The sequence below is a fragment of the Elgaria multicarinata genome, chromosome 3, assembly GCF_023053635.1.
Source record: "Elgaria multicarinata webbii isolate HBS135686 ecotype San Diego chromosome 3, rElgMul1.1.pri, whole genome shotgun sequence".
In the NCBI taxonomy this organism is placed as follows: domain Eukaryota; kingdom Metazoa; phylum Chordata; class Lepidosauria; order Squamata; family Anguidae; genus Elgaria; species Elgaria multicarinata.
In genome coordinates, this window is record NC_086173.1 from 174,669,052 (window position 1) to 174,695,642 (window position 26,591).

Sequence of the window (26,591 nt, forward strand, 5' to 3'; positions counted from 1 at the left end):
AGATTAAGAGTCCGCAACCTTTTGGCTCCCACATTCCGACGGTGTGCCGTCTGCCAAATACAGGGGCCAAATAGCGGACACCTATAATATTCCTACACAAATCTCCATCAAAAACCCCTCTCTCTCCCCCTCTCTCTTTCAGCTCATACAAGCTCCCCCCAACCTTTCTTCTCCCCGCCCCCATAGTGTCAAGGCTCCCCATTTCTCTAGCCCCACCTCCACCACTTCCCTGCACATGCACAGAGACAGGCACGCAGTGGTCGTTATAAAGCCAAAAGTGGTCGTCATAAAGCTAAAAAAAACCACACACCGCCCAATTCATTTCCAGCTCTCTGGACATAGAAGCTGACTCTGGACCCAGAGATGTCCACCCCCACCCCCAGCATCCTTGCTTTCCCGGAGGCCCCTCCTGGCAGTGGACAGAACGCTGCAGAGGCGCTCAGGTTCCGCTGCCCCACGCTCCACGCTGGACTCGGCATTCAGGGAAATGAAAGAGAGGAACGGGCCACGATCCAAGGGGCGGTGGTCAGCAGAGAGTGAAGCAAAACCTTCACACGAAGCCATTGCAGCTGCCAAACCAATACAGCCGCCCCCGACTTGTAGCCAGGGTGGGCTTTAAGGTTGAATCCCTTAAATTTAAATCCCTTAAATTTCCCCTGCCCCCTAATTTTTTTTTTAACACACAAATGAGTAAAGCACAATTGTACTACCTCCAGTATTCAAGGCAGTAAAAGCCTGTGTGCCCCAGTTGCTGGGGAACATGGGTGGGAAGGTGCTTTTGCAGCATGTCCTGCTTGTTCATCCCTGGCCAGTGGCTGGGTGGCCGCTGTGTTTGTAGGAGTGCCAGAAATGTGGGGAGGGGGAGTTCAGGCCGTTTAAGTCATAAGAAGAGCCCTGATGCTGGATCAGGCCAAGGGCCCATCAAGTCCAGCACTCTGTTCACACGGGAGGGAACAGCATAGAATCACAAGCAGACGTGGGCTCCTTTCACCAGCTGTGGGCTGATTGTGGCTGAAATGGGAGTTCAAAAGCGCAACAGCCTGGAGCACCTCTGATCTCTGGGGTCTCCCGCCCATCTGAAGGTCTCCCGCTGCTGCCTCCAAAGTCTACGTCCTTCTCTCTGGACACGTTGGCACAACCCCCCAGTTCCCAGCCCCCGTGACTAATCCTCAGCGCATGCAGCTGGAACAACCGAGTGTCGCTTCCTTGCTCCCTGAAACAAGCGCAGAAGCCGAATCCTGACTCCGTTTCCCTCCCAGAAGAAGAGCCCTGATGCTGGATCAGGCCAAGGGCCCATCAAGTCCAGCACTCTGTTCACACGGGAGGGAACAGCATGGCTTCTTCAGAGCCACTTTGATGAGTATAAAAGTATGCTGATGTGGAAGGTGGGCAGAGAGTTCAGCCTTGGGCTTGCTGGAGGCGGGCTCTTCTCCTCCGTAGTAGTAAATAAGGCCTCTGCTTCTGGATCGGTCTGGAGTCGTTCCTTCCCTACTGGATTTGGGGAAATTTCCCTAACAACCCCGGAGTGAATCTCTCAGCCACATGGAAAGCGGGGGGGGGGGTCACCTCTTTCCTGCCCACGGCTTTTCCACCCCTTTTGTTTTGACTCTTCCAAGGAAAGAAGGAAGGGAAAGAGCACCGTTGCATGTCAAAGGGATTATTTCTCATGGGAGACCCAAGGCAGGAAGGACTGATGAGTCCTGTGAGGAAAAAGGTGGCTTCACACGACTCGACAACCCTCCATGTCTGATCACCCACAGGGGCTTCTCTTGGCAGGTGAACCAGGTCACGGTCAGAGTTTTCTGCATTTCAGTGTCCCCTGACCTCGGATGCAGAGTCCAGAAAGACCCCCCTCCCTTGTCCCTCCATGAAGGACCGAAGACCCCACCCCTCTGCCCACTGGTGGACTGACCACCAAACCCCATGGAACTGGGAGAAAGTGGCGGAGGGCAGGACCCCTTCAACCTTGGGGGGCCAAACTCAATGACCCTCACACAGGTGATCTAGAAGCTGAACTAAACGACCCTCCTGCAGGTGATCCAGGAAGAGGAGGGTCCCCCAGGGGCTGGACTCCAGCCCTTTCACAAAGCCTGTTCCTCCTGCAAGTTCTCCCTGCAATTCATAACACAGTGGGGTGACTATTATGGGAATGCAGCAGAGCAGGTGGGAGGCAGGACTCCTGGGTCCAGAGGAAGCCAGCAGAGGTTTTGGACTTTCTCTGGAAGGGGGAAGGGAGGGAGGTTAATGGGTGAGAACAGATGGGAGCTGGGTTCCAGCTCGCCCCAAATTCCCTGGTGTCCTATGTCCCTCTCAAAAAATGCCCCAGGACTTTGATCCTGTTCACCTACTCCTAGACCTGTCTGCTGCCCCCTTAAAAGAGGAATCCTATATTGTTGCAGACACACACCAGCCATTTCCTCAGAGTAGACCTCCCCAACACACCTGCACCGGGCAGGGGTTTCATCCCTCAAACCTCCCCTTTTTCCCAGGGACAAATCCTGTTGGGCTCCAAGACACACACGCAGCTCTTCACAAATAAAAGTATTCTTGTTTTATTAGAATGTTTGCCTCTAATATGAAAACTGAAAACTATTCCTCTCAAATAAAAGTGAAAAGGGGTCAATGATCAGAATTTTGGAAACAAAAACATTCCCTTCTGCAACTTGGTGCCTTCAAGACGTGCTGTGCTACAAGTCCCATCCTCCCCAATGGCTGTTCTGGCTGGGTATGATAGGAGTTGTAGTCCAACATACTGGGAGGTCTGCAGGCTGCAACAGCACATAGGAAGCCGCCTTCCACAGAGTCAGGCCCTGCTCTGTCTAGCTCACTGTCTGCACTGGGAGGAGGGGATGTGGTTCCCTCCAGGTGTGATGGACTACAACTCCCATAAACCCCAGACAGCAGGGGCTGGGATTGTGGGAATCATAGCTGAAAACCCCTGGAGGGCACTAAAAGGCCAACTCCTGGCCCAGCCCAGCCTGGAGCTTCTGCTGGAGGTTCAACCGGGGACCTTCTGCATTCTCAGCAGGGGATCCATCGCACAGCTCTACGGCCCCACCCTGAAGAGAAAAAGACAAGGCTTCTCTCAGTGTCTTTCAGCTCAACCTTCTGATTTCCTGCAACAGGTGTTTTCATTCTCAGTCCCTCCACTTAGAGCGGAATCTGCTTGCATGTCTCAGCGCTTCAGGATGCCGTTAGGCATGAACTAATTCAGACGGTGGACCCCGGAGTGATGGTCCTGCCAGGGGAGGAAGAGACCCTGAGCAGTTCTCTGCTCCTGATCAGAAATCCAGGGAAGGAGAAGCATCTTCTCAGCACTTGGCAGGAAGAATGCCCCACCCACCCCAAGAGAAACAACCAGAAACAAATGAAGAGAAACAGGAACAGGGGCGTCGCAGCAGGAGGAGAAAGTCCAGGCTGGGGAGTCTCTTCTTTTTCACCCCCTTCAGTTTTGCATCTTCCAAGGAAAGATATAAAGCAAAGAGCTGCAGTAGCTATGCAAAGAGTTTCTTTCCATGCTGGGACTCAGAGGTGGAAGGTCTAGTCGATGAGGGCTGGGAGGGAAAAGGCAGGAGAGATTAAAAAAACGTATATTAAAATGCATACATTAAGAGGAAAATTCATATTTGGATGGTGCTGAAGAAGCAAAGACTGTCAGGAATATTGACTTGCCCGGGGTCTCTCCCATTCCCCCTCCCCCTTTTCACACTACAGCCCCTCACAGGCACCAACAACTCACTCAGACTGACCGATGGACCTTCCAGTAACTCCGACTATGCAGGGCAGGGGGGGTTGCAGCCAGGTGAGGGGGGGGCACATCACCACATTTTCTTACTGTTGTTGTAGTTGTAATTGTTTTATATACTGTATTTCAAGCTGTGGTTTTAATATTGTTATACTTAACTACTTACAGATTTTACTGCATTAAGGGGTATATAAGTACTAATAAATAAATGAACACATTCGCTTTGGACAAATGGTTTTGGAAAGGCAGGATAAAAACCAACGCAAGGAATTGGGGGAGGTGCAGAGAGAGACCTTACCTGCAGGGGGTTGGATGGGTGTTGCTAGAGAGAGAGAGAGGGAGAGAGAGAGAGAGAGAGAGTTACATCCATGAACGGGTCCCATCGTTTATTGGGAGGGTTAAAATGGCACCCTCCCCTCCTAGGCCTTGAACGGCCTCCCATAACTCTTTTCTCTGCCCAATTAAAATCCAGGACTGACCTCTCTTTGAATGCCACACTAGAGGCCTTCAAGAGGCAGCTGGACAACATTGTGTCAGGGATGCTTTAGGGTGGATTCCTGCATTGAACTGGGGGTTGGATTCGATGGCCTTATAGTCCCCTTCCAGTTCTGCTGTTCTATGATTCTATGAGGTGGGGCGGGGGACTTCCTAAGCAAACCCACCTCTGTGGCCTCCGGTTGTCCTGTCAGATGGGATGGCAGTGAAGCACAAGCACACACCCCTTCCAGTGGTCAACGACTCCCCTGTACACCTGTGTGGCGTCTGTGCAACTATGAATTTGGGGAGGGGAGGGGACCACAGCACAGTGTTTTTGCCCCTGCTGCGCCTGCAGGAGGTCCGTCTGCCCAGGTTCAATCCCAGCATCTCCAGGGAAGGAAGAAGCCCAGGGACTGTCAAGTGATGGGGGAGGTAATCCTTCCCTCCTGGCCAAAAGACTACGGAGAGCCACAGCCAGTCCGGACAGGCAGTAATGACACTTCCCATTTCCACAGGGCTTTGGACCGTTCAAGGCGCTTCCCAGGCCTTCCTCGGCTGTCATGCTTGCAACAACGACCCCTGAGAACAGGCGAAGGATGTGTGCAATGAGCAGCATAAGAATTTAGGGGAGGGGCCTCCAGATGTGTGACCAGCATGGCTTAGTGTCAATGGCACACACATGGACACCCCATTACCTTTCTTCTTCTTCAGGTACAGGGAGAGTCCCACGGCCACAAAGACCACGCCCAGCACGGCCCCCACGGCCCCCGTCCACACTTTGCTCCTGGCAGAGTCTGACTTCCATGGCTCTGTGGAAGGAGAGAGACCAGGAGCCCCACGTGAACAGGAGGATCAGGGCCAGGTTTGGCCTCTCGGCCTGCAGGTGTCCAAGGGAGGATCCGTTCCCTGCGTTACACCCAGGGAGGGTCTTTTTCAGCCCCCACTGCTGACCTCTCCTCCGTCTCCAGAGTGAAAGGCTGCCTTCCCATGACGCCCCCTGCCCCAGGGGAATGGAGGATGGCGTTATAATTCCCAGGGTACTTTCTGAATTCCCACTTGCAAACTGGTGCACTAAACTGGAAGTCTGTCCATTACTGGGGCAGAATATGAGTAAACAGAAGTAAGACCTCAGAAGTAAGTTTGGGGCTGCAGAGCACACCTTTACAGTTTGCTGTTTTAGACTTTAAAAAAAAGGTTCTGAGTGACCGCACTATTCAAAGTCAGTTCTACATGTGCTTACTCAGAAGTAAGTCTCTCTCTCTGTGTTCAATGGGGAAGGAGGGACGGGAGGCTCCTACCCCACTGGACGGTGATGGGGGCCTCCAGGCTGGCGTGCTCCACGTGGCAGGTGAAGACGTCTCCGTGCTCCGGCTTCGTCTCCAGCATCACCTGGGTCTGGTAGGTCCAGTCCCCGTTCCGGAGCTCCTCCCCGTAGAAGACCCCTTCCTTCTGCTCCTGCCCGTTCTTCAGCCACTTGATCTCAATCTCCAGGGGATAGAAACTGGCTGCAGTGCAGAGCAGGAGGGTGTGGGGGGACAGGGGGTCTTCCTTGGTGGGAGAGATGGAGACGGAAGGCTGAACTGGAGGGAAAAGAAGAAGAATATGCGTAAGAGACACGAGGAGGGAGGGGAAAAGGAGGTGCTGAGAGAGATCCAGAAAACGGAGGAGGGTTTCCTGGGCAGACAGACGCCAGCAATCTCTTCCAATCTGAAGTCAGACAGACGCCCTCCTGAGGGGGGGGGTGTCCACAGTCCTTTTGTCTAGCTCCCCCCCCAGCCCCCGCAGCACCTGGCCTTCTTCGGAGGGATGCTGCACCTGCACAGGGAGGCTGCAGGTATCTATCAGGCCTCATCAGTTTTGCAAGTGAGATTCCCACAGATTGTAAGATTTTGGCTGGTTTTGCTGTATCGAAATTCCTAGGGCGTCTCTGGAGAAATTCTTAACTCACCTCCCTCAAAGCAAGAAAAGGAAGTCTTGTTATGAAATGCTCACTGAATCACTTAATGATTAAACTTGTGGACAGGTGAATAAGTAAAAAAATAGCATTAAAGAATAGATACACAAAGAAAGAAGCAGGTTCGCAATGAATTCTGGGTAACTGATATTAAAAAAAGGATAATATCTAAAATGGAACTGCTGATTTAAGCTCGTCACCCACAGTGAAAAGGGTTACGCAGGGGACCTTCTCTTCTGCCGCCCCCAGACTGTGGGATGGCCTGCCTGGGGAGATTCGTCAACTTAACTCTCTCTCTGAGTTTAAGACAGCTATAAAGGCTAGTCTCTTCCGGCAGGCCTACCCAGTTAATTTTAAACCTAGGAATTTTAAGATGCTCTGATTGTTATTTTAATATTGTATTGGTTTTATATGCTCTTTTAATTAGTTTTCTGCATTTGATTTATATTGAAATGTTTGTATTAATGTTGTTTCTTGCCTTAATCCAAAGGAAGAGGTGGGTAAGAAATCAAATAAATTATTACAATTAATTATTATTATTATTATTATTATTATTATTATTACAATTAATCTGAAAGTTATTCTCATTCTGAATAAATATAAATAAATATGAATGCGTATTTGTATGCATCTTGGATCATGGTTAATTTGTTTTTTCACTGTGTATATTTATTGTTTTATACTGTATGTTTTTATCTGTACGCCGCCCTGAGATCTTAGTGATATAAGGTGGGATATAAATGTTTTAAATAAATAAGTAACAATTAAACATTTCCTTTCCCTTTATTGGTGATCAAATCAATTGTTGAACTGAAGGCTGGGCAGGTGTGTGAAGGCTGGGCAGGTGTGCAGAAGGCTGGGCAGGTGTGTGTCGGGGGAGGGGCTTCATTGGAGACACAGCGTTAAGCAAATAACTGAAACATTAACAAAGAATGCAATAAAGTATGCCTAAATCTTTTCTTAAGATTTACACATGGTGGGAGGCAGCACAGAGTAACCTCTTTGGATCAGGGCAAGGAGCTGCTGAAGAGTTTGGGTTTGATTAATGATGTAAGTCTGGAAGCTGCCGTTGGGAACGGAGGTGAAGCTGGGGCGTCTGGGATGCAATAAATTTGATAAATGGTTTATGAGATAATAATACATAAAAGTTGTTAAAATATAGAGGTCTTGCCGGTCGGGCGGAGCACTGCCTCCCCCCCTTAAAGGTAGATAACGGCGGGGGTGGTAGACTTACGGGGATTTGGGGGTGGGGAAGGTGGGGGTGGGATGGGGGGTGGGGGGTTTAATCGGGCAGGAGGGAGGGATTTGAAGGGGGGTTTATCGTTTTTGTGTTTTGATGTATGTGATTATGAGTTGCAGAACACACGGGATCGGAAGGAGTATCAAAAGGTTAAATATGGATAAGAAAATTAAAGTATCAACGCTCAATGTCAAAGGTCTGGGGGCAGTCGTGAAAAGGAGGAGAATTGAACAAATGTTAAATAGAGAAAGATCTGATATTATTATGCTGCAAGAAACACACCAAGGGTTCGCTGGAGTAAACGAAATACGCACAAAATGGTCAGTGTATTATGAAAAGTCATTGGGGACAACAACAACAAAATGGAGTGGCTATTTTGATTTCAAAAAAAAGCGGATTTATATTAGAAACTATAAAAAACGATGATAATGGTAGATATCTTATGATAAAGGGACAAATTGAAGGCAAAGCATATACATTAGTATATAGTTTATGCCCCCAATGAGAGACATAGAGAGTTTTATATGGAATTATTTAAAGAAATAGAAGAGTTTAAGGAGCGGTATGTTATTTTAGCTGGGGATTTTAATATGGTAATGGATAATAGATTGGACAGGTCAAACCCCACTAATGCTGAAAAGAGAAATAATATCACTATATTGAATAAACTGGTAAAAGAAAAAGATTATGTGGATTGTTGGTGTTTACTTAGTGGGGCGAATCCTGGCTTTTCTTATTACTCTCCAGTTCATCATACATACTCTAGGATAGATTATATATTTGTTTCAAAAGGGTTTGCAACTAAGGTCTGTAAAATGGAAACGGGGGTAATAAAGGTAACAGATCACGCATTGCTAACTTTAGAGTTTACAGTTAGAAAAAATTATAAAGAAGCGTTTAGGTGGAAATTAAATACAAAAATTTTGAAGTATAATAAAGTGGTAGAAAAAATGCAGAGGGAACTGTCAGAGACTTGGGAAATTAATGAAAAAGGTGGAACGATAAGGGCAGTAGTTTGGGATACCATGAAGGCGGTAGCAAAAGGGATTTGTATTAGAGAAATGTGTAATTTAAGGAGGCAACAGCTTGCAGCGCAGGAAAAGTTGGAGGTAGAGATTAGGAAGTTGGAGAAAGATTATTGGTAGTGTTAAAATAAACATAAATTAATAGAAATACAAACAAAGAAAAAAGAATTAGAGAATATAAATATAGAGCAAGTTCACAAAAATATAATTTATATGAAAAGGGAGTATTTTGAAAATAGCAATAGAAATTCTAGATTGCTTGCCAGACTCACACAAAAGGAAAAAGCGAGGAATGGGATAGCGATATTGAAGGATAAACAAGGGAATTATTGTCATATAATGAAGGGTAAAATAAAAAATTTTCAAGAATTCTATCAAGAATTATATAAGGGAAAAGATATCCAAAAAAAGAAGTTGGGAGATTACATAGAAAAGTATATAAAGAAGGGAATTAAAACAGAACATAAAGAGTTAATGGAGAAGGTAATAACTCAAAGAGAAGTTGAAGAGGTAATTGACAATTTGAAAGTGGGCAAATCACCTGGGGTAGATGGTTTAGGATCGGAATATTATAGTTTTTAAAACGCTTTTAGTACCGAAATTATTGAAGCTGTACAACGCTATATTGGAAGGAGAGAAGACACCAGAATCATGGGAACATTCATTGATAATTTTAATTCCAAAACCAGATAAAGACTTGACTGTCCCTGATTCATATAGACCTATTTCATTAATAAATCAAGATGCTAAAAAAATTTCAACTATTTTAGCAAAACGGCTAAATAAATTTATAGCTGAATATATAGGGGAAGATGAATGAGGATTTGTAGCGTGTAGACAGATTCATAATTTAGCGGGAAGAGTTTTAAATGCAATACAGGTGATAAAAAGATCTAAGATTAAGGCAGGAATTTTGGCACTGGATATTTTTAAGGCTTTTGATTGTGTGAGCTGGCAAGCTTTAAAGATGGTTCAAAATAAAATGGGATTTGGAAATAAATTTAAAGCTATAATAGAACAGTTGTACTCTCAAAATACAGCCGTAGTGGTAGTGAATGACGGAGTTACGGATAAGATACGACTAGCCAGAGGGACAAGACAAGGATGTCCACTCTCGCCGGTCCTGTTTGTAATGGTTATGGAATTATTGGCGAATGCAATAAGAGATGATGGGGAGATAGAAGGAATAGGTGGTATTAAAAGAATAAAACTGAATATGTTTGCAGATGATACCTTGCTAACTATTAAAAATCCAATAGGAATGATGGGAAGAATTAAACAGCAACTGAGAGAATTTGAGGAAATTACTGGGTTAAGAATAAACTGGTCCAAATCAGAGATGATGTTATTTAATTATACTAAAAAGGAAGAGAAGGATTGGGAAGAAAAGGGAAGAGAAATGAGAGTTAAGGAAGAGATTAGATATTTGGGAATTAAAATTACACAAAATTTAGAGAGTTTAGAGAAAGAGAATTTAAATAGTTTAAAAAGAGAGATTTTAGTAAAATTGGAAAAATATAAAAGATTAAATTTATCCTGGTTTGGAAGAATAGCATTAATAAAAATGAAGATATTAGCAAAGATTAATTTTGTGTTTAGGATGTTACCAATAAAAATTTCAGAATCAGAAATTAAAAGTTGGCAAAATATCATAAACAATTACTGTAATGGAGATAAGAAAGCGAGGGTAAATAAGAATAAATGGTATTTATGTCAAAAAAAGGGAGGATTGGGTCTCCCAAATATTAAACTATATTACGTAGCTAATAGGTTAAGACATATTGTTGAGGTAATTATAGGAATAGGAGAATTACATTGGATGGATGATAAAACTACAAGTAATATAGAGCTTAATTTGGAAAATGTATTTTTTAGGGAAGGGGAAAAAATGGGTTGAAAGTATAGGTAATCCGCTCTTGTGGTTTCACTGGGAAATTTGGAGTAAATACAAAGGGGAGTTGCTCCCGAGCAACTCACCCTTATCACCGGTAATAATGCTAAAGAATTTCCCAGAGGAATTAAAGAGTAGATGATGTTTGCCCTGTCCTGGACGGGGTTGCACTCCCCCTAAAGGATCGGGTCCGTAGTTTGGGGGTGCTCTTGGATCCAGAACTGTCACTTGAGGCACAGGTGAACTCAGTGGCAAAGAGCACCTTTTATCAGCTTAGGCTGATATACCAGCTGCGCCCTTATCTGGACAGAGATAGCCTAGCTACAGTTATCCATGCTCTGATAATCTCTCGTTTGGATTACTGCAATGCGTTATACGTGGGGCTGCCTTTGAAAATGGTCCGGAAACTTCAACTGGTGCAAAACAGAGCAGCAAGGTTATTAACAGGGACTGGCCAGCGAGATCACATTACGCCAGTCCTTTTACAACTTCATTGGCTGCCAGTCCAGGTCCGGGCCCAATTCAAAGTGCTGGTATTAACATTTAAAGCCCTAAACGGTTTGGGGCCAGGTTATCTGAAGGAACGCCTCCTCCCATATGTACCTACCCGGACCTTAAGATCATCTACAGGGGGCCTTCTCCATGAGCCCCTGCCAAAGGAAGTGAGGCACGTGGCTACTAGGAGGAGGGCTTTCTCCGCTGTGGCACCCCGGTTGTGGAACGAGCTCCCCAGAGAGGTCCGCTTGGCGCCTACACTGTACTGCTTTCGTCGCCAGCTGAAGACCTTTTTATTCACTCAGTATTTTAACACTTAATTTTAACTTAAATTTAAATTTTACTGTTTTAACTCTGTATTTTAATCCTATATCAACTTTGCTGTGTGGTTTTATCCTGGTTGCGCTTCTTATACTGTATTTCGTAATTGTGTTTTAAACTGTTGGGTGTTTTACTGTGGTTTTAATTTTTGTGAACCGCCCAGAGAGCTTCGGCTATTGGGCGGTATAAAAATGTAATAAATAAATAAATAAATAAATAAATAGATTAAGTAAAGTTTTAATGGAAAAAAATAAAATGAAATTAAGGGAATGGTTAAGAGAAATGAATACGAGAGAGGATTTGGAAGAGGTTTTAAAAGATATAAAATTAACTTGGTTAAATTATTGGCAATTAGAACAGTGGACTAAAAAGTGGGTAAGAGAAAATGGAGATTGTAGGGAATTGATGAAGTTTGAGGAATTAATAGTTAAGAAAGAAAATGATAACGGAAAAAGAACAGTGTCAAAAGAACAGTGTTAATGAGTGAAATATATAGAATACTGTTGGAGAAAGGGTTGATGGATAGTTCAGGTAAAATGGTTTGGGAGACAGACTTGAATGTACAAATAGGACAACAGAGCTGGGAGGGACTATGGAAACAAAGAGCGTTGAGAAATATGTCAGTAAGAATAAAAGAGAATTACTTTAAAATTATATGGAGGTGGTACCTAACCCCAGTTAGATTAAATAAGATAAATAATCAGCATTCAGCAAATTGTTGGAGAGGATGTGGGGGAAAAGGAACGTATTTACATATGTGGTGGGAATGCAAATATGTACAAAAATTGTGGAAGATGGTGTTTTTGGAGATTGAAGAAATTGTGGGAATGAAGATAGAGCGAACACCTAAAGTTGCATTACTGTCACTATTTGAAGATTTAAAATGTAAAAAAGAAACTAAGGAATTGATAACAAATTTGCTGACTGCAGCAAGATTGATTGTAGCTAGGAACTGGAAGATTCAAGGGGAATATTCTATTGAAGAATGGTATAAAGAAGTATGGGATATAGCTATTAATGATAAATTGACTTGTGATATTAAGTGGAGAAGAGGTATAGCTAAAACAAATGATTTTGAAGGAATTTGGGAACAGTTCCTAATATTTGTGTTTTCTAAGGGAAGTGGGGAACCGCCAACAGAAGAAAGTATGAGATTTTGGAATCAGGAATGAGATCCCGAGGTGGGGGGTGCACTTATATGAAGTTTGATTATGTTATATTGAGATGATATAGATGTTATTCAACATTTATGTAGTATGTTGTTTTGTTTTAATTGTAATGGTGTATGTTTAAATATTGTAGAAAATAAAAAAATTAATAATAATAATAAAAAAAACTCTCTCCAAGTTTAAGACAGCTATAAAAGCTAGTCTCTTCTGGCAGACCTACCCAGATAAATTTGAAACCTAGGAATTTTAAGATGCTCTGATTGTTATTTTAATGTTGTATTGGTTTTATATGCTCTTTTAATTAGTTTTCTGCATTTGATTTATATTGTAGCGTTTGTATTAATGTTGTTTCCTACCTTGATCCAAAAGAAGAGGTGGGTAAGAAATCAAATAAATTATTATTATTATTATTACAATTAATTATTATTATTATTACAATTAATCTGAAAATTATTCTCATTCTGAATAAATATAAATAAATATGAATGTGTATTTGTATGCATATTGGATCATGGTTTAATTTGTTTTTTCACTGTGTATATTTATGGTTTTATACTGGATGTTTTTATCTGTACGCCGCCCTGAGATCTTAGTGATAGAGGGCGGGATATAAATATTTTAAATAAATAAATAACAATTAAACATTTCCTTTCCCTTTATTGATGATCAAATCAATTGTTGAACTATTAAAAGAGGATCTTGAATGCAGAAGGCTGGGCAGGTGTGTGTCGGGGGAGGGGCTTCCTCCCGTGGCGCTCCCAAACTGTGCAATGCCCCCCCTCTCCCAAAAGAACTACGATTTCTCCCCCTCCCCCACTCCTAACTTTGAGAAAGTTGGGAGCGGTGGAGATGCATCCCTGGAATTTGGCCTTTCCTACTTCGTGGAATTTTCAGCGTCCTTTATCCTTCTCGTTTTCAATGGCTGTGCAGGGGCTTGGGGAGAGGGGGTTAATAATCAGTGCTAATAAGCAGGGAAATTACCAATGAATATGAATAACCAATGAGTGACGTTAATCGTCAGTGCCTAAGCAGGAGTGCGCTGCAGGGCAGGGAGGGGCAGAGTGGGGGGGAGTAGAGGGTCTTTTGCGTATGACAGGACAGCTGGGGGGGGTCTAAGAGGGGGGTCTTTTCTGCAGCCCCCAGACACGCACCTTCGGCGCTTAGAACTGACGCCCCCTCTCCTCCTCCCTCTGCCCCACTTGCCCGCTTCCCCCTGGGCAGGACCCCCCACCCCCAGTGGACTCACCCCGCCGCCGGTGGGAAAAAGGCCCGTAGATGTTGTCGTAGTTGTAGCGGCAGAAGCGATCCACCTGGGCCATCCCGAACCGCAGGTGGTCCTTGTCGCGGTTCCATCGCTGGACGTCCTGCTCCGCCCACTCGGCGTCGGCCACCCACTCGCCCAGGTCACTGTCGAAGTGCGCGTAGTTCTGCCGGTCGTAGGTGAGCCTGTAGAGGAAGCGCACCTGCGGCTGCCCCGTCCCGTTGCTGAAGCGGCACTCGGACTTCGCCTGGAGCAGGAAATGGGGGGCTGCAGGAGGGGGAGGATAAGGAGGGGGGTGACACAGAGAAACAGACACGGCTGCCACGTCTCTCGGTCCCCCAGGGGTGGCGATACGGAGCAGGGCACGAAGGATTCGTTCCAAAGACGGGATGCGGATGAGGGGGTCAGCCCCTCTGTGGGAGACCAGAGATGGGGGTTTCAGATAGGAACAATGGGGAGGGGGGCTCAGGCTGCGACACTGGACGAGGAGAGCCCGGGACACGGTTGCTTTGTTGCTCAGGATTCTCCCAGTTTCAGCCACTCGGGCACCATCCGCCAGACTGCCTGCTTTTATTTTATTTTATTAATTTATTTAAAACTCAAGCCTCTAGTCCTCATGGTTCCAGAGACAACAGGACACAATACGCAGTCAGCCACCCTCCTGCCCAATCGTTGGTGGAGAAAAAAGGCTGGCCCCGCCTTTCAGGGCCTTCAGCCAATGAGGGAAGCCACAGCCAAGGCAGTCAGCTGTAGACTGACACACCCCTTGTCCAGACCAGGGGCTTCTTGGCTCCTTATGACGCCGTTCCCTTTTCTTTTTTCGCCTTCCCTATTACTCCAAGGAGAAAACAACTTTAAAAAGGTCAGAATGTTCCTATAGAATCATAGAATCATAGAACAGTATTGTTGTGCAGACTTCTACTGTTACTTTCTACTGTTAGTTTTACCCTACCCTGTGCCTGCTTACCCTACCCTGTACCTATTTGCATTCTCTTCCCCTCCTTATTGTTTTACTATGATTTTATTAGATTGTAAGCCTATGCGGCAGGGTCTTGCTATTTACTGTTTTACTCTGTACAGCACCATGTACACTGATGGTGCTATATAAATAAATAATAATAATAATAATAATAATAATAATAATAATAATAATAATAATAGTTGGAAGGGGCCTACAAGGCCATCGAGTCTAACCCCTTGCTCAATGCAGGAATCCACCCTAAATCCACCCTGATGACCCCAACCAGCCTCAGTCCCAGCAGTGGCGTACACTGCAGGGCTGCCCTGAGCCCTTCCCTCCTAGCCAAAGGCCCCTCCCTCCTGCAAGGGGTGCAGAACAACAGTGGCCTACACTGCAGGGCTGTCCTGCATTACTCTCTTATCCAACCTGCCATATAAGGAAAAACAGCACTGGGCAACACTGCAGAGTTGTTGTTAGCTACTCTCTCGGCCTACCCTCCAACCTTTGACACCACCCCATCTAAGTCAGCAGGGGAGGGGGCAGTGGAGGGGGGAATGGGGGGTTTAAGCCGAGCCTTCCCATGACAGCCCCCAGAAGACTCTGCAGGGGGGGTCCCTGCCACGACACAGGCCCTGAACACCAGACCTCACGTCTGCCACCACTTCTTATGGGGCGACACAGGCTCTGAACCCCAGACCCGGCCGAGGCTACTCCCTGCTCAAGCCAAGCACCACCGCTTGGTATGTCTGAGGCAAGGGATAAAGCCCACCTTCCTCCAAACTATGTGGAGAAAGGGGTTTAAAATGGAGAATGGATTTTAATATATATAATAATGCGCTGTGAGTTATATCTGCTTAGGTGAATGATTGTCAGAGTGGGTGCTGAATGATGTAAACTTAAGATCATAAACGCCAAACAGACACGTGGGATTTTTGTGGTAGTTTTAAAACAAACAATCAAAATTTATTTTTAAAAGTTCATAAGCTTTGTTTCAAATAACAACATTTAAAAACCTTTTTGAAACCTTCCATACAATCCGGTCACTCATTCACATTCGCGCTTTCCTTTTTCTCACACAATCACTCTTGAACGTTCTTTATTCTCAGTATTGATTAATATACTTCCACTACGTGCACACCACACTCTAAAGACACCACTCACTACACTGACCCTCAAATTTCCCAGAACTTAAGTACCATAAACCCAGAGAGCTCTACAGACTCTAAGAGTCCCTAACAAGTCTCCCTGGAAAGATCTCTCAATCCCCTCCGTCCTTCCCTTATATCTCACTCCTCCCCCCTCCCAAGACATTCTGACTCCGCCCACTCAGGCCAACATTCTACAAACCACAGACTTACAAACTGCAGGCATACATTTGGAATTGACTTGTGGGGTGTAACGCCACAGTCCCCTCTTCCAAGCCGTGAGTCCCCCACTCTGAACTCTGCCCACGTTGGGAATAGGGGAGAAAGGGGGAGGGGGAGCTTGGAATTAGGACAGTGAAAGGGAGGAGGGGGCTTGAGGCCACCATCACTTTCCTGGAAGGGCTCTTCCGCCTTTAATATCTGTATGGCAGACAGGTGTTCCACAGGTGAAGACTGTGCATTCTGGCTACGGATGTTGAACCAACCACTGGGAATGTGGGTCCAGGTTGGACTTCTGCCTGATCCCTTGGCTGTGGAAGGGCTCTTCTGAGAAGGGCCATTGGCTGCTGTCAGTGCAGGCAGGGGGTGAGAGGGGACGTTAGAGCACCCCCCCCACTTCAGGGGATCCTTCCTCAAGAGGAGGCCGCGAAGGGGGGAGCCTGCAAGGCAGGACGGATGATGTGGGTTGGAGGGGTTTTAATGGAAATTGTTTGATGCGTTAGTGCAAAGCGCCCGGATGCCAGAAATGGCCAGGTGGAGCTATAAAAATGTGTTTTTTTTAAAAAAAGAAATGCTGGGAAGGGCTGGTTCTATACGCTACCAACCCCCAACCCCCCCGGGTGTCTGTCTCCGCAGGCTCCTCTGCCTTCAGCAGCTACACTTTTTTCCAGGACCGAGAGACGCAGAGAGGAGGGACGCTTCCTCTGTTGAACGTCTGCCTGTTGCGCAGCTCCGGAAGGCAATAAAAGCGAAGAGGAGGAGGAGGAGGAGGAGGAGGAAGAGGCGGCTGGCCATGGCCTCGTGAGCTTGGAGAAAGAGGGGGACCGAGACAGACCTGTCTGTGCCTGATCCAGCCAGGACAGCCTCCCAGGGGGGGACATTTCAGACACCCCCACACACACACCTCTCTTCCCCCAGAGTCGCGCTTTGCCCTGCCCAAGTTTCCCTTTCTCTACCTTCCCTCCTTGGGAGTGGAAAACACTCCAGTGTCCCTGTTGAAGGAGGGGAAGGTGCAGGGCAGAAGGGTTGGTGGTTGCGTAAGTGTCCTGGCGAGGGGGGGCTTCGCTTCCCGTCCCTCCCCTCCCTGGGTCTTCGACGCTCCCTGGATCCCTCTCGCCCCTTTCCTCTCCACAGGGGAGGCTTAGTCAGCGCCTCCGTGGACTGGTGAGGGGCGCAAGGGGGTCTCTCCCTCCAAGCCCCCCTCCCTCACCTGCTCCTCACCTGGGGGGGGCTTCTTCCCTCCTCCACTTCCAGGCACCAAAGAGGGTCCCAGCAGCAGCAGCGGCAGCAACGGGAGGACCAAAACAGGCCCCATGGCTGCTCCCCACAAGGACCGGGAGAGAGGAAAACCTGCTTCTTAGCCCGAGAACGGAAACTTCTTTTGCCTGCCGCTCATGAGGGTCGGGGTGGGACGCACCGCTGTTTCTGCAAAGTCCCGGAGACGCAGCTCTGCCCGGGCACAGAGAAGCACCAGTGAGAATTCTCCTTTCAGCAGCGTCATCAGTCTCCGGGCAGAAGGTCCCCTAGGTTTGGGCTGCAAAAGAAGGCAGAGGAAGCTGTGTGTGTATAACGGGGGTGTGTTGTGTCGGGGTGAGGCGTGGGGGTAAATTAAGGAGCCCCCCACTTCCCCCTTCGCTGGGGCGGGGCTCCAGAGCCTACTTTAGAATCCGTGATGAGCTTCGGGAGAAAGCAGCCAGGAGATGCGCCAGGAGATGGAGGTGGGCTGGGAGTCGTGGGTCTCCTCTCACTGGCCAGGCTGGAACTTCCAGGCAGGCGCAGCAAACACCCCTGAGTCCTCCTTGCACTTAGGGGTGGCTCCCTCTGGCCACTTCCAGGAAAGTCCCTGTGGGGGAGGGGGGTCTCCTGGGGATGGTGGGGTGCCCAGTCAGGAGGGGGCGTTGCCCAGAGAGGGAGGAGCCTCACTTGGGCCTCCGGGGCATGGCTACCCCCGAGGGTCGAACACCCGTGCATTATTTGCACCGTTCACGATGCTGCGCAGAACACAGTGTCGAGGCAGCACACACACCCTCAGAATACAAGAGGGGCAGCTGCAGGAGGAGGGGTCGGACTTCTGGAGTCAGGAGCCCCCCTGCCTCGCTCTGAAGGGTCTCTTTCTGCTCCCTCCAATGGACCGTGGCTGAGCGCATCTCTGAGTCTGTCTCCTCCACGGGCGCATCTCTGGGACTCTTCTACCCAGCAACTGCCTGGTCAGCACAAAGGGCCCTTTCCCATTGGCTGAGTGTGTCTGGGGTTTTCCAGAGCAACAACCACCAACAGGGTGGTGGGGGGGGGGAAACTGGGCTAAATTGGGCACCTCCCGTCCCGCTGCCCCCAGAGTCTCCTCCTGGCCCCAGATCTCCTCTGTGTACATCCCACGTCTGTCCTTGAGGGCGCTAAAATTGAGGTGGCCAAGGGGGGTCTTCACTGGGACCCTCCACCTGGGTCTGGGGCTGCTGATTCTGCTGGGTGCCAACCTGAGGACCCCTCAGAGGGGCTCATGAGTGTGAAGAAACAAGAACATCAGGAGAGCCCTGAGGCTGGAGCAGACCAAAGTGGGGCCATCTTCACACACAGGGGCCAACCACAACGCATGAAAGGGGAGCAACAGCACACCCCCCCGCCCATGTTCCCCAGCAACGGGTGCACACAGGCTTGCTGCCTCGGATCCTGGAGATAGCACAGAGCCATCAGGGCTAGTAACCACTGATGGCCCTTCTCACTCTCGTGTCTCACATTTCCAGAGGGGCTGAGACCCAAGGCCAGCCTCCTCCAACCCCCCACATGCACAAATTCTGACTAGTCCGAGCTTAAAATATTTGACCCTTCAGCTCGGCCAGGATCCCTGAATCTGGATCTGCACCTGCTGCAGAATGAGGTGAGGATGAGGTGGTAGAGTCCTAACGTGCTAGAATGGCCTCTACCGCTCAACACACACACACGTACACACACACACACACAGGTCACTAGGCCTACGGACCCTGCCCCCAATTCACTTCCAGCTCTCTGGACACAGAAGCTGTCTCTGGACTCATAGAATCATAGAATAGCAGAGTTGGAAGGGGCCTCTAAGGCCATCGAGTCCAACCCCCTGCTCAATGCAGGAATCCACCCTAAAGCATCCCTGACAGAATAGAAACCTTCAAACCACATGAATTGGCAGCCCCCAAAAAACCTTTAGACTACCTTTATTTATTTATTAAAACATTTAATTAAAAAATAACACACACACCCCAAAAAACATCTTTAGGCTACATTTCTCTTCTCCCAGGCATTTAACAGCATTTAACAACATGAGCTGAATTTTTTTCGTTGTTTTTAACGAACCCCAGAATAACTGTTCTTATAAGATACTGTTGTTTCTATGCTTTTTATGTTTTTAAACTTTGTATATTTGTTTTTAATGTTTACTGTTTTTAACATTTGTAAACCGCCCAGAGAGGTTTGGCTATGGGGTGATATATATAAATGCAATAAATAAACAAATAAATAAATAAATAAATATTTATATCCTGCCCTGTGTCACTAGCATCTGAGGGCAGCAGATAAAATCATACAAACACAGAGGAGGGCCAGGGTCTCTTCTCGATCCCCTCAGAGTGCAGGACACGGAATAACGGGCTCAAGTTAAAGGAAGCCAGATTCCAGCTGGACATCAGGAAAAACTTCCTGACTGTTAGAGCAGTACGACAATGGAATCAGTTGCCTGGTGAGGTTGTGGGCTCTCCCACACTAGAGGCCTTCAAGAGGCAGCTGGAGAACCATCTGCCAGGGATGCTTCAGGGTGGATTCCTGCATTGAGCAGGGGGTTGGACTCGATGACCTTAGGAGGCCCCTTCCAACTCTGCTATTCTATGATTCCATGATTCCTTCCCCCCCCCCCCCGCCTCTAAAGTATGTAATGGACTCTGGCTAAAGCCTTGCCTGGGTAGTTTTAATAAATTGCTTTAGCCCTTAAATCTGGTGTTGTTCCTTTCTTCATCGGCTCGTCATCAGCTGCATTGGCTGGTGGAGTAGGGAGGTGGGTGTTGACGGTGTTTGGCCCTCGAGCCTACCTTGCAGGGAGGACGGGTGGACCCTGCACTTCCTTCACAAGCCCCTTTGCGTGGCTCCTGGTAGGAGCAATGAGTCTCGGGGTTCGTGCTCGTCAGCCAGCTGCCGTCGCCCCCCTTCCCATCCCCCCTCTGCCAGGGCACTCAGCAGCCCCTGTTGCTCCCCAAGGGGCGCCGGAGAGAGTCGGGGAGGTTTGCACAAATTTGCTGAAACGCACCATGCGGTTTTATATGGTCCTCCTCAGTGCTGCGTGCGAAGACCCCCAGACGCAGCTTGCAGGGCCGGTGCTGAGACAGACCTCAAAGCCCCCCACCCGCTGTCCCCCTGTGAAGGACCCAAGACCCCCACTCTGCCCACGGGTGGACACTGCCCACCAAACCCTCGTGGAACTGGGAGGAGGAGGAGGAGGAGGAGGAGGGTCCATTGGGGGCTGGCCTTCAGCCCATAACCCCCCCTCCCTCCCGCAAGTTCTCTCTTCAGTCCGTTCCAGAGGGGGCTGACTATGATGGGGAAGCAGCAGAGGGAGGGAGGGGGCGGGGAGAGGCAGGACTCCTGGGTCCAGGGGGAGGCAGCAGCGTTTTTGGCCTTTCCCTGGGAGGCGGAGGGAGTGCGTCTCATCGGTCAGCGCGGACAAGAGATGGACGCCACCAGCTTCCCCCACCTTCCTCCCTGGGATCTGCGGCCCCCTCCAAACCTGGCCCCGGGATCCTGGCCCTGCTCACGTTCCCCTAGACCCGCCTGCTGCCCCTCTCCTAAAACGTGGCAGCCCGCTCAGCGCTGCGGCTGCCCAGCGCCTTCCTTTCGCTCCCCATAGCGCTTCCGGGACCGGGCGGGGAACGAGGAAAAGGGATGCAGGAGAAGGCGCTCGCCTCCGCCCCTGGAGAACGAGGAGGAGGAGATTCCGGGGCTTTAGGACCCCGGGGAGAAGGCGCTCGCCTCCCCCCCCCGGAGAACGAGGAGGAGGAGATTCCGGGGCTTTAGGACCCCGGGGAGAAGGCGCTCGCCTCCCCCCCCCGCGGAGAACGAGGAGGAGGAGATTCCGGGGCTTTAGGACCCCGGGGAGAAGGCGCTCGCCTCCCCCCCCCCGGAGAACGAGGAGGAGGAGATTCCGGGGCTTTAGGACCCCGGGGAGAAGGCGCTCGCCTCCCCCCCCCGGAGAACGAGGAGGAGGAGATTCCGGGGCTTTAGGACCCCGGGGAGAAGGCGCTCGCCTCCCCCCCCCGGAGAACGAGGAGGAGGAGATTCCGGGGCTTTAGGACCCCGGGGAGAAGGCGCTCGCCTCCCCCCCCCGGAGAACGAGGAGGAGGAGATTCCGGGGCTTTAGGACCCCGGGGAGAAGGCGCTCGCCTCCCCCCCAGAGAACGAGGAGGAGGAGGAGATTCCGGGGCTTTAGGACCCCGGGGAGAAGGCGCTTGCCTTCCCCCCCCCCCCCCGAGAACGAGGAGGAGGAGATTCCGGGGCTTTAGGACCCCGGGGACGCCCTTTCCACCGCATGCCGCTCGCGCCTCGGAAGTGGGGGGGGGGGAGAAAGTGAAAGCGAGAAAGTGCTCGGTGGCGCCTCCACTTTATTTAATTTTCTTTATTGCATTTACATACTGCCAAAATGAAGGAGGGGAAAAAACACTATGCGAATCCAATGGAAAAGAAGAGAGAGTCTCTAGTGTTGGAAAACAGAAAAAGGTTTTTATTTTTTGTTACGTGTATCTTCAATCTTTAAAAATTCTATTGTTGTAAATGGACTGATTATGTGAAAACTGAAAAGCTCCACGTTTGGGATCTCCCGATCCTTCTTCAGGAGCTTCTGAAACAGAACAACATCCGTAAACCACAAGTCCAAATACCGAGAGTTAAAACCACTCAATGCAGCAGTTTTCATGTTCTTTCTCTGCAGTAGACCCCCTTCTGTTTAACACACCGAAGCTCTCTGGGCGGTTTACAAAAGTTAAAACAGTAAACATTAAAAAAAAGTATACAGAATTTAAGAATCGTTGGAAACATAAAAACAACAATATAGAAACAACAGTCCGTTCAAAAACAACAGTCCTGGGAGATCCGTTAGAAAACCAACTGAGCGTTGTTTCTCCTGTCCCGGCTGGTTGCAAACGCAGCTTAGCCAATGACAAGCACAGCAGAAAGGCGTCGCTCCTGGGCCTGGAGACGTGGTGGAGGGGGGGGCATCAATGCATAAGGCCTCGCTCCTGGGCCTGGAGACGTGGTGGAGGGGGGGCCATCAATGCATAAGGCCTCGCTCCTGGGCCTGGAGACGTGGTGGAGGGGGGCCCATCAGCGCATAAGGCGTCGCTCCTGGGTCTGCAGACCCCAGAGACATCCCCCTTCCCAGTACCTCCATGAGGGACCCAAGACCCCCCCCCCCTCTGCCCACTGGCGGACTGCCCACCAAATCCCGTGGAACTGGGAGAAAGTGGCGGAGGGGGGGCCCCTTCAATCTTGGGGAGCTGAACTCAATAACCCTCCTGCAGGTGATCCAGGAAGAGGAGGGTCCCCCAGGGGCTGGACTTCAGCCCTTTCACAAAGCCCGTTCCTCCTGCTACTTCGCCCTGCGGTTCTTAAGAGAGTGGGGTGACTATTATGGAAACTCAGCTGAGCAGGGGGGAGGCAGGACTCCAGGGTCCAGAGGAAGCCAGCAGTTTTGGGGCTTTCTTGGAAGGGGGGAAGGGAGGGGGATTAATGCGTGAGAACAGATGGAAGCCGGATGGCAGCTTACCCAGAATTCCCTGGGGTCCTGTGTCCCTCTCAAAATGGCCCTGTTCACTTCCTCCTGGACCTGCCCGCTGCCCCTCTGACTCCTCAAAAGAGGGCAGCAGGGCCAGGAATCCTATATTGTTCCACTCACACTCCTGCCACTTCCTCAGAGTAGACCTCCCCATCCCACCTGCACCGGACGGGCGCTCCATCCCTCAAACCTCCCCTTTTTCCCAGAGACAAATCCTGTTGGGCTCCAAGACACACACTCAGCTCTTCACAAATAAAAGTATTCTTGTTTTATTCGAATGTTTGCCTCTAATGTGAAAACTGAAAACTATTCCTCTCTAATCAAAGTGAAAAGGGGTCAACGATCAGAATTTCGGAAACAAAAACACACCCTTTTGCAACTTGGTGCCTTCAAGGTGTGGTGTGCTACAAGTCTCATCCTCCCCAATGGCTGGGTATGATAGGAGTTGTAGTCCAACACACTGGGAGGTCTGCAGGCTGCAATAGCACAGAGGAAGCCGCCTTCCACAGAGTCAGGCCCTGGTCTGTGTAGCTCACTGTCTGCACTGGGAGGAGGGGATGTGGTGCCCTTCGGAAGTGATGGACTACAACTCCCATAAGCCCCAGCTAGCAGGAGCAGGGATTGTGGGAATCCTAGTTGAAAACACCTGGAGGGAACTAAAAGGCCAACTCCTGGCCTGGCCCTGCCTGGAGCTTCTGCTGGAGGTTCAACCTGGGACCTTCTGCATTCTCCGCAGGGGATCTATCGCACTGATCCACGGCCCCTTCCTGGCTCAACCTGGTGATTTCCTTCAACTCAAGCAATAGGCAACAGGTGTTTTCCATTCTCTGTCCGTCCCCGCTTGTGGGTCTCAGTGCTTCAGGATGCCGTTATGGGTGAATTAATTCAAACAGTGGACCCCAGAGTGATGGTCCTGCCAGGGGACGAAAAGACCCTGACCAGTTCTCTGCTCCTGATCAGAAATCCAGGGAAGGAGAAGGCTCTTCTCAGCACTTGGCAGGATGAATGCCCCACCCAACCCAAAAGAAAAAACCAGAAACAAATTAAGGGGAACAGGAACAGGGATGTTGTAGCAGGAGGAGGAAGTCCAGGCTGGGGAGTCTCTTCTTTTTCATCCCCTTCAGTTTTGCATCTTCCAAGGAAAGACGTAAAGCAAAGAGCTTCAGTAGCCATGCAAAGAGTTTGTTTCCTTGCTGGGTCTCAGAGGTGAAAGACGCTAGCCAATGAGGGCTGGGAGGGAAAAGGGAGGAGAGATTAAAAAAAACCATATATTAAAATACATACAGTAATCGGAAAGTTCATATTTAGATGGAGTGTCAGGAATATTGACTTTCCCAGGGTCTCTCCCACCCCCACCTCTTTCACACTACAGCCCCTCCTCACAGGCCAACAACGACTCACATAGAATATACTGATGGACCTTCCAGTAACTCCTGCTATGCAGGGCAGGAAGGGGGGGCTGCAGCCAGGTCAGAGGGGGGGCACCACATCGAGGGCCCTGGACACACTGCTGCTGACCCAAAGCTTGTCCTATTTTGACAGCTCGAAAGTAGGGGCGTGCACGGACCCCCCCGCTCCGCTTCTCTTCCAGATCTGTGATTCACAGATCGGGCCGCTTCGCTCTGCCCCTGCTCCGCCTATGTCCGCTCCGCTCCGCTGCGGAGCTCCGTTTTTCCCTCCCCAATAGGCTTGCATTAAGCCAAAAAAGTATACAACTTTTTTTCTGTTAAAGTTAGAAACCTCAAGTTTGGCACCATGACACCTCATGGAGGTATACACACGCACGCCAAGACTCAAGGCAGTCCCATCATCCCCTGATTTTTGGGGAATTTATGAAAATCGGGCACCCCATTCACACCCCTTTCGATAGCTCCGTCAATGTGCATGTTAAAAACCTCAAACTCGCCACCATGATAGCTTATCCAGGGATACACATGCACGCCCAGACTCAAGGCAGTCCCATCATCTCCTGATTTTGGGGGAATTTATGAAAATTGGGCACCCCATTTGCAGATGTGGACTGTTCTCTGACATTTGGACAGATAAAAAAAGGGAAGTGGGCACACTCACAGATGCCATCTAGACCCACAATCATGCCAAGGTACAAGGCAATCCCATCATTCCCTGATTTTTGGCGGGGCTTAAACCTGCAGACAGCTCAATGGGGCCATTTCAAAGGAAATCCCAACATGCCATGAATTGGGGAGTAGAGATCAACCTAAATTAATCTTCTTCCACACTTGAAAAATGGATTTGGAACTTCCAAAACTCTAAGTGAGCACAGGAAGGACTTCTCCCCTGAGTCAAAGCCAGACACAAACCATCCCTGCGAGGCGGGCAGGGGAGGAGGGAGGGAAGGCAGGCAGGCAGCAGACATTTCTGGGGGCATAAGGAAGTGAGCCAAGGATAAGCCAGTAATGCATATAAAATGGAATAAATAAATAAATAAATAAATAAACAAAGGAGGGGTGGAATTAAAAGCAGCAGTGTTGCTGAATAAACAACAACAAGAACTTTTTAAAAATGGCTATATCTGTCTTTTACCAGTAAGAGGGGGGGTGGACATGCCCAAAGGGGGAATCATCGGCCAATTAATTATTATTATTATTATTTATTTATATAGCACCATCAATGTACATGGTGCTGTACAGAGTAAAACAGTAAATACCAATTTAACTGGTCCTGTCTAAGAACCAGTCTTTTAAGAAGCAAAGCTCTCACTTCAACTCATGATAGGCGTTGCTCCACCGGGTTACTCTCTTTGGAGGGTTCTGAAGGCCCTCCAAGTACAGGAGAGAGTGAGGGCATGTCCACATGCCCTAGGGGAGCTCATCCCCTTGCACCACATCTTTTCAGTTGTTCCCCAAAGTTAGGGTGGGTAGCAGTGCTGTGTTTCTATCTCTTATTATTGGCTTAGTATATGATTTCAGGTTGTGTTTGTGCATTTGGTGGGGCTACTGTTTTAAAAAACACTGGGAAAAGTCCTTTCAGACTAAGAAAGAGAAGTTCACAGAATCCCAAGTTACCCATTTCGACTATCCCCTCCTCCAACTTTGTGATCATGTGATCATGACCGGGAGTTGACTCTGCCCCTCAGCAATCAAAAAGGTAATCTTTTTCCCGCCTTTACCCTACTTTTTAAAAAATTCTAGCAAGTGAACCGCACCATGCAGAGAGCTGAGAGTAGGCTCAAAATGACCCTCAGCCATGACTCTCTAAGCACAAGAAGTTTCAGAAAGATAGCTTCAAAAACAACACAGTTATCCCCTTTTTTTTCCGCAATGCAATCCTATGGGCGAAATGTTTCAAAATGGCGATCGGATCGGTCCGCGGAAAGAGGATCACTCCGAAAATGGGTGCCTCTCTTCACCCTGTTTCTAGGGGTCCACGGTCCGCTTCTACTCCGCCTCTGGGCAAGGCGGAGCAGGCCAATTTGCTCCTGCTTCTGCGCTTCTAATCAGAGCGGAGCACATCCCTACTCGAAAGGGAGGCCTCAGAAAGACACGGCTGATGTAGAATCATCAGCAAGTTTGAGTGTTTTCTTTGATGGCTGAATTGAGACCAAGGCTGTATCTCCCCTCCTCCTTTGGAAGTGTCCGATTTACATGGCCAAACCAGGAAGGCTGCGTTGCCCCAAAGTCTTGTGCTTGTGGAGTTTCACTGTGCTTTCTTCGGATACAGGAGAGTTTTCCTCAAAGCCCCTCTTGAATTTCAGTGCCTTTGGGCCCCTCTGACTGACTCCCCCCTCCTTTTTGCTTCCATATACTCTGTCAATTTGGCTTGCAATTAATCTGACCTGTCATAAGTGTAATTAATCATGACAATGCCCCATTTTACTGTCATTTCTATTGATTTTACTGTTGTAATTGATTTTAGAAGTGTACTTTAAGCTGTGATTTTAATA

At 48.6% G+C, this 26,591-nt stretch overlaps 2 protein-coding genes across 2 annotated transcripts in view; both read right to left on the minus strand.

Moving 5' to 3' along the window:
- The window catches only part of LOC134396450 (rano class II histocompatibility antigen, A beta chain-like), a 44,345-nt gene extending 26,998 nt beyond the window's left edge, over positions 1–17,347 (minus strand). Inside the window, exons 1-2 of the mRNA XM_063122952.1 lie at positions 17,125–17,347; positions 13,564–13,845 (exon numbers count right to left, since the gene is read on the minus strand). Coding sequence (XP_062979022.1) covers positions 13,564–13,845; positions 17,125–17,218 — 376 coding nt within the window. The 5' untranslated portion in view covers positions 17,219–17,347. The remainder of the gene's footprint in view (positions 1–13,563; positions 13,846–17,124) is intronic.
- LOC134396453 (H-2 class II histocompatibility antigen, E-S beta chain-like) overlaps positions 3,445–26,591 on the minus strand; it is a 79,517-nt gene continuing 56,370 nt past the window's right edge. Inside the window, exon 6 of the mRNA XM_063122957.1 lies at positions 3,445–3,554. Within this exon, the coding sequence (XP_062979027.1) occupies positions 3,541–3,554 (14 nt within the window). The 3' untranslated portion in view covers positions 3,445–3,540. The remainder of the gene's footprint in view (positions 3,555–26,591) is intronic.